A 7,371-nucleotide genomic window follows, 5' to 3' on the forward strand; every position below is an offset into this window, starting at 1 on the left:
AAGGCAACTCCTCGTACAAGTGAGTCCCAAGTAGAGAAATGTAGGAATCTGTCTATTCCTATATTGTGAGCAAGTGTAGCACATATCTTCTTTATGTCCACATTTATGCAAACTTCCTTGTCACTGTCTGGATCGACAAGCTGAAACTTAGTCTCAGAAGCTTCCTCCTGTTGCAAAGTAAGATGCTTTGGTCCAAATAACCATTCGCTATTGTGAATTTCATGAGCTTCAAAGGATCTAGTTTCTGAATCAGCTGGGTTATGGTGCGTTGGCACATAGTTCCACTGGCTAGAATCAAAGAATCTTCTGATACGCTCCACTCTGTTTGCTACGTAAGTGTAGAATCTCCTGGTTTCATTGTTGATATAGCCTAAGACAACTTTACTGTCTGTGTGGTACTTGACTCTTTCTATGCTTATATCTAGGTTATCTGTAATGTACTGTGCAATTTCTATAGCTAACACAGCTGCACATAATTCCAGACGTGGAATGGTATGGCCACCGGTCGGTGCAACCTTTGCTTTCCCGAGAACAAAACCCAAACTGGGTGTACCACTGATGTCGGTTGTACGGAGGTATGCAACAGCTGCTATGGCTTTTTTGGATGCATCAGAGAAGACATGAAGCTCCTTGGAGACAGTTTCACTGAGGTAAGGCACATAAGTACGCGGTATGCGTAGGTTTTCGAGTTCCTGCAAGGTATTTCTCCAAGATATCCACTCTGTGGCCGTCTCGTCTGAGAGGGGTTGGTCCCAATCACCAGTCTCTGAAACTAGCTTTCTGAGTAAAAGTTTACCATGTATTATGTTTGGAGCTAGGAATCCGAGCGGATCATAGATGATGTTAACCATCGAAAGTATTCCTCTTCGTGTTATAGGTTTATTTTCAGATGACAACTGAAACAAGAACTGGTCCGTATTTACATCCCAGCTTAATCCTAGACTATTTTTTAAAGGCTTACTGTCAGCCTCTAGGTCTAGGTCCTTCAGGTTTGATGCCAGATCGTTGGCTGGAAAGGCTTTCATGACTTCCTCAGAATTTGAGGCGATTTTGTGAAGCCTTAGGTTCCCATACATGGCCAGTGCTTTTTGTGTGTCTTTTATGAGATTGATAGCTTCCTCTTTCGTAGTGCATGATGTAAGGCCATCGTCTACATAAAAGTTTCTTAACACAAATTGTGTTACCTGGTTGCCGAAATCTTTTCCTGACGCCTGAGCAGTTTTCCTCAGTCCGAGCGTGGCAACGGCTGGTGACGTACTATTTCCGAACACATGAACTCTCATGCGGTATTCAACAAGGTCATTGTCAATGTCATTATCTTTGTGCCACAGGAATCGCAGATAGTTGCGGTGGTCTTCTCTTACCAGGAAACAGTGAAACATGTGCTGGATATCAGCTGTTACTGCCATCATTTCTTTGCGGAAACGTATAAGCACTCCTAAAAGATCGTTGGTTAGGTTTGGGCCAGTCAACAAAACACTGTTAAGCGATACTCCATTACATTTAGCAGAGGAATCAAACACACCTATGATCTGGTCAGGTTTCTTAGAATGGTAGACACTCTTCGTGATCTTTGAGTGGTGGAGCAAGCTCTGCATGGTTATAGTCGAAAATCTTACTCATGAATGTGAGAAAGTGTTCCTGTTTTACCGGGTTTCTTCGCAGACTGGCATCTAATAGCATGGCACGTTGAAGAGCTTGCTGTCTGTTGTTTGGCAGAGACTGGCGTGATACACGGAACGGTAATGGTGCTACCCAACTTCCGCTGGGGTCTCTCACAAATTCATTGTCCATTTGCTTTAGGAACATTTTGTCCTCATAAGACATTGCTGGCTTGTTGTCATTCTTTGTTTTCTCAAATATAGGAGAATGCGTATCCTGTTTTATGGGATCCGAGTAGTTTTCGTTGATATCAAACTTGTTGATACATGGTTCAAACATTGATGGCTGTCCATTTGGTAAGATGTTGGTTAATTTGATATTAAGTTCAATTGGGATATGTTGCTTGTTGATACAAATTTCTCCTATAATCACCCATCCAAGTTTTAGCTGCTGAGCATATGGAGCCCTTTGCGAACCAAAGCGCTGATCAATCACATGGTGTGCCTCTATAAGATCTCTTCCAATTAACAGTAGAATTTGACAGTTATCATCAATAGGTGGGATGTTGTCTCTGATATCCATCAAGTGAGGATAATGCATTGCGACTTCCGGTGTAGGAATTTCATCTCGATTGTTGGGAATGTGATCACATTCTATTAAGGTTGGCAGATCTAATCTCGTGTCACCCTGTATCGATTCTATGACGAAGCTTCAACCTCTTCTGCCTGAAGTAACTACTCTGCCAGAGCTTGTCGATAGCGTGTAGTTTTCTGGCTTGTCCCATACGTTGAATAGATTGAAGAAGTCGGGTGAGGCGAGAGACCGATTACTTTGTTCATCAATAATGGCATACATTCGCACAACCTTGTCTGGACTGTCCTTGTGGAACACCTTCACTGGGAGTATTTTTGGACATGATTTACCACCATAATAATCCTTGCAGATCTCTGTGCAAGAAGAGTTGATTGAAGTTGTCTTAGTTTCAGCCATTTCAGCATACTCACCGCCGTGAGCTGCTTGGGGAATGTCGTTTGATAATTTCCCTCCACTAACATGTAGTGCAGTAGCATGCAGTTTGCTTCCACATTCCTTGCAAGGTATCTTTGCATTGCAGTTTCGGCTTATATGTGTAGTTGATTCGCAGCATTTGTAGCATACATTATTTTCCTTCAGTAGTTTTTTGCGTTCTTCTATAGACTTCACTCTGAACCCAAGACATTCATTCAATAGATGTTTAGTTTTGTGAAGAATGCATACGTTCTTTTCTTCTCTAGAACTTTCAGGTTTTCGGTCAACTGCTGTCTTACGGACGTTTATCTTGGTGTTGAACTGAGGTATACTCCGTGGCAAGGGCCCCTTTGCTGATGATGTAACGTTCGACTCAAGGTCGAGTCCCGGGTTGTTCTTTATCCTACTCATTTCTCTGATAAAGGAAGTAAATTCCTTGAAGGGAGGAAAGGCAACATCGTGCTGTGATTTATACCTCGAAGCTCTCATCACCCACTTCTCCTGAAGTCCGTATGGTAATTTACTGACGATAGGTTTGATCCCGGAGGAAGAGTCAAAGTAGGCAAGCAAACATCTGAGTTTTGGGTTTTCCTTATAGTATTCTATTTCAGACAGAATATCAGAAAGCTCGTACAGGCGTTTGTTGTCTTTATTCGTGAGTTTTGGAAACTGAGCAAGTTTATTCTTGATGGATGCTTCCACCATTTTTGGGGTGCCGTAACGCTCATCAAGTCTCTGCCACAGTCTTTGTAAGCCCCTGCTAGGGTTGTCTGCATTAGACAATCTTATACTTATGGCATGCTTTGACGACTCAGCTCCTAGCCACTTGACCAAAAGATCCAACTGTTCAGAGTCCAACACCTGCAGTTCCCCGATGACGCACTTAAAACTTCCTTTCCATACGTGGTAGGATTCTGCCCGGTCATTAAAATTAGTCAGTCGAGAAAATAATAAATCTTTGCGCAAGAGAAATTTGGTTATTTCTGATGTAGTACTGGTATTCTGGCTGTAATTCACATTAGCCACAGGAACGTTCCCCATCGGGTTTGTGGCAAGGAACTCTGGTATACTATCTTGTTTTTGACTAAAAGTAGTAGGTCTCGGTACAGGAGCAGTTGTACTTTCTGGAAGTGCTGAGTCTATGGGTAAGACAGAATGTACCACAGGTAGCAGACTCTGATTAACAGTTGGAATGAAAACAGGAGCGTTGTAGTTAAGCTGTGGTGTTACTGAGGTCTGAGTCTTGTCTTGCTGGTTAGCTGGTTCTGGAAACTCGACTTGACCAGGATGATTTTTAACAAAGTTTTGTACACGTTGCAGTGGGTCTTCAGTCTCCTCAGGAAGATGGCTTACTGCCTTACTGTCGTCACATTCTAGGACACGTGCTTCGGCCTCCGCAGCAGCAGCTTCTCTTTGAATCTCGAGAAGGTTCAAGGTGGCCTTCAGTTCAGCCTTCTCCCGGTCGGCATGAGCAGCTTCCTGTTCAAGTTCTAATTTTCTAAGTGTGACTTGTTCTTCTAACATAGCCTCTTGCTTAAAGATCATGGCTTGTTTTTCTGCATAGGCAATTTTTACCCTGGCGGCCTCTGCTTTGGCCCGCTTTCTCCGTGCTAGACTTGACAAATCAGATCCTCTAGAGCACCCACTTTCTGAAGTCCTGATGCTCTTTGATGATCTTGACTTTGTATATTGTGCTTGTGTCAGGTTGCGAAAGTGATCGTGGAGCAATGTAATTACAAGGTTCACTTTTGCTGAACGATCTTCCATGAGATATGTACATGCATTTAGGTCCTTGATACTTTCTAGCGTCTTCATTCCTTTCAGAAAGGCTCCATACTAATCTACCACTTTTTGGTGCTTAGTGTAGGACTGTAGGAGTTTTTCCTGAGCCTCGAGCAACAACTGAACGTCATTTGGTGGTGTTCTTACCTCCTCTAACTGGGGTTGTATCTCTGACCAAAGGTCCTCTAGTTGCTGACAGAATTTGTCACGCCTCTCAATGTAGGCCTCCTGACCTCTTTGTGTTAGACTACGTGCAGGTCTGGTCTCAGGTTGAGCCCCTGGAATTTCATCCGACTGCTTAGTGTCAAACTCTGATCTCCTGATCGTTTCAGGATTCTGTTCCCCGTCCGCCACTTTTGCGTTCTGTTCTTCCTGGTCCATTTTAAGAATTACTCGTTGAAGTATGACCAACACTTATCACTGGCAAAACGATTGTCCAACTCTGGCACAAACGCTCTGTTGCTATATGTTAGACACTGTGTTGCGTACTATCGTCGTAACAGCTACGGACAGCTTTGTCGACAGGACAGGTTCAGGACACAACAGGCAGGTTGTAGCTTTTTCACTTTTATTGGCGTGTTCCAATAAGTTTAAACCACTGACTTGGCAGAAACAAACAAGTGTATCAGGAGCTGATGTTTATTTATTCTTTACCAATCAAAGATGGTGAAAAACTGAAAAATACAAAATAAACCAAATTTTACAATTTGATAAGTAATGTAGGCTAAATAAAGTCTGAAAGTTTTGAAAATGTCCAAACAAGGCCATGGAAGTGAAGTTTACAAGTATGAACAAGTTGGACATGAAACAGTAGAAATATCAGATATATCAAAATAGATCAATGAATAGTTATATAATTTCACAAGAAAACAAATAAAAACGTTATAGTTACATACCCTGTGGTTAGCCACAAATTGTATCAGCAAGCAAGTTGCCCTGTAGATATCTTATAAGGCAGTATTCCTGTATGTAGGTAACACTATACTAATCTTCAGAGAAGTTTGTTTAACCTTTTGAAGACTCCCTTTTCTGACACAGACCAGAAACTCAAACCTGTCACAACATAATTACAAGCGTAAACAGTCTTGTACCAACCGTGTGTCACACAATTGTGCATAATTCCTTTTGCATATATTATGCTTGTATTTTCGCTCTTCCCTCGCACTAAACGAATATGAAAATTTGTGTCTGCTTTTTTCCTCTGTAACATTGTCTGTCTTGTTAACTTGTTATGTCCTGTTGCCTTGAGGTTTTGTATATAAAGAAGAGTGTTCAATAATAATATAACTCAGTTGATTGCTTCCTGCCTTTGAGTTCACAACCCTCTCTCGGCACCGTCACATTGGTGACCCCGGAGGTCGACTCGCTCCCACCGCCTTCCACCCCCACCCCCTTCCACCCCCACCCCCTCGCCCCTTCATCGTTCGTACTATGGCGGACTCTACAGCAGTTGGTGCTGCTGCCGATCCATTCAAACTTTCATGGTTTGCCAGCGGAGAGGCGTTTGCTTGGTTTCAGCGCGCAGAAGTCCAGTTTCGTATCAGGGGCGTGACTCGCTCAACCACCAAAGCGGATTATGTTCTCGCAGCGATACCCAAGGACACCTACCCAGAAACATCCGACTGGCTTTGTGAACAAGTAGACATCCCAATAGCGTATGATGCCCTCAAAACATACCTTCTGCAGCAGTACTCGCCGTCGCCAGCCGCCCGTATAGCAAAGCTTTTTCAGCTCTCGCAACAACCGTTGGGGGACCAAAGGGCTTCGCTTGCCCTCAGGGAAATGACCACCAATCGCTCGCGCCCAAACGAAACACTTCTACAGCCACTTACTACCTCCCATCCGCCGCAGTTTTGCTACTACCACTTCAGATTCAGGGCAACCGCGAAGAAATGTGCCAAGAATTGTTAGTGGCTAAAAAACGTGTAAGTAGGCCATCGCTTGTGACGGTGGCCTCCCGTGTTTCTAATCTTTTCTTTTTACAGGATGCAGAAACGGGCGTGCGATTTTTGGTAGACACGGGTGCTTGTCGTTCTCTTTTGCCAACGAAACTCTTCAAGGCACGACGTAGTCTGTCTACATCTGCCGACGTCCGCTTGGTAGCTGCCAACAGATCTGCGATACCCACCTACGGTTACGAGAACCTCACATTATCGTTCGGAAACAGTAAATTCAATTGGAAGTTTCTCGTTGCTGACGTCACAATGCCAATCCTCGGTGCGGATTTCTTCTCTCATTTCCACCTTCTGGTCGATATCGCCCACCGACGATTGGTCAACGCAGACTCGTACTTGTCGACACCTCTTCATCCCGGACCCTCTAACCTCGCTCTCCACATCAGCGCACCCACGGATGCCTATTCCCACCTCCTCACGTCGTACCCGGAAGTTTTCCATCCAGAACTTCGCCAAACGGCCACGGTTCCTGCCAAGCACGGTATTTATCACCATATCAAGACGACGGGACCCCCAGTCTTCGCAAAATTCAGACGTCTGGTACCGGAACGACTGGCAGCCGCCAAACAGACGTTCGCCGAAATGGAGGAAATGGGCCTTTACCAAAAGGCCTCCAGCCCATGGTCGTCACCCTTACACATCGTTCTGAAGAAAGACGGGTCCCTCCGTCCGTGCAGGGATTACAGGCGCCTGAACATGCAAACAGAACCGGATCACTACCCCCTCCCAAACATTGCGGACGTGACCTCCTACCTGCACAAAGCGAAGGTTTTCTCTACGCTCGACCTCCTAAAGGGGTATTATCAGGTGCCTATGAACCCAGAAGACATCCCCAAGACCGCCATCACCACTCCGTACATACACCTTCAATTACTCCTGTTTTGGCCTTCGTAATGCTGGGGCAACGTTTCAACGTCTCATGGATGGCATCTTAGGGGACCTCCCTTTCTGTGTATGTTATGTGGAAGACACACTTGTGTTTTCCTCCTCAAAAGAGGAACACCTCCGTCACCTGCGCATCGTG

General features: G+C 44.5%; 1 protein-coding gene across 1 annotated transcript in view; it reads right to left on the minus strand.

The window, feature by feature from the left end:
• The window catches only part of LOC137639290 (uncharacterized), a 2,556-nt gene extending 1,147 nt beyond the window's left edge, over positions 1 to 1,409 (minus strand). Inside the window, exon 1 of the mRNA XM_068371571.1 lies at positions 1 to 1,409. This exon is cut by the window's left edge and continues 1,147 nt beyond it. Within this exon, the coding sequence (XP_068227672.1) occupies positions 1 to 1,409 (1,409 nt within the window).
• Between the last annotated feature and the right edge of the window lie 5,962 nt (positions 1,410 to 7,371).

Source organism: Palaemon carinicauda, chromosome 4, assembly GCF_036898095.1.
Source record: "Palaemon carinicauda isolate YSFRI2023 chromosome 4, ASM3689809v2, whole genome shotgun sequence".
NCBI lineage: Eukaryota > Metazoa > Arthropoda > Malacostraca > Decapoda > Palaemonidae > Palaemon > Palaemon carinicauda.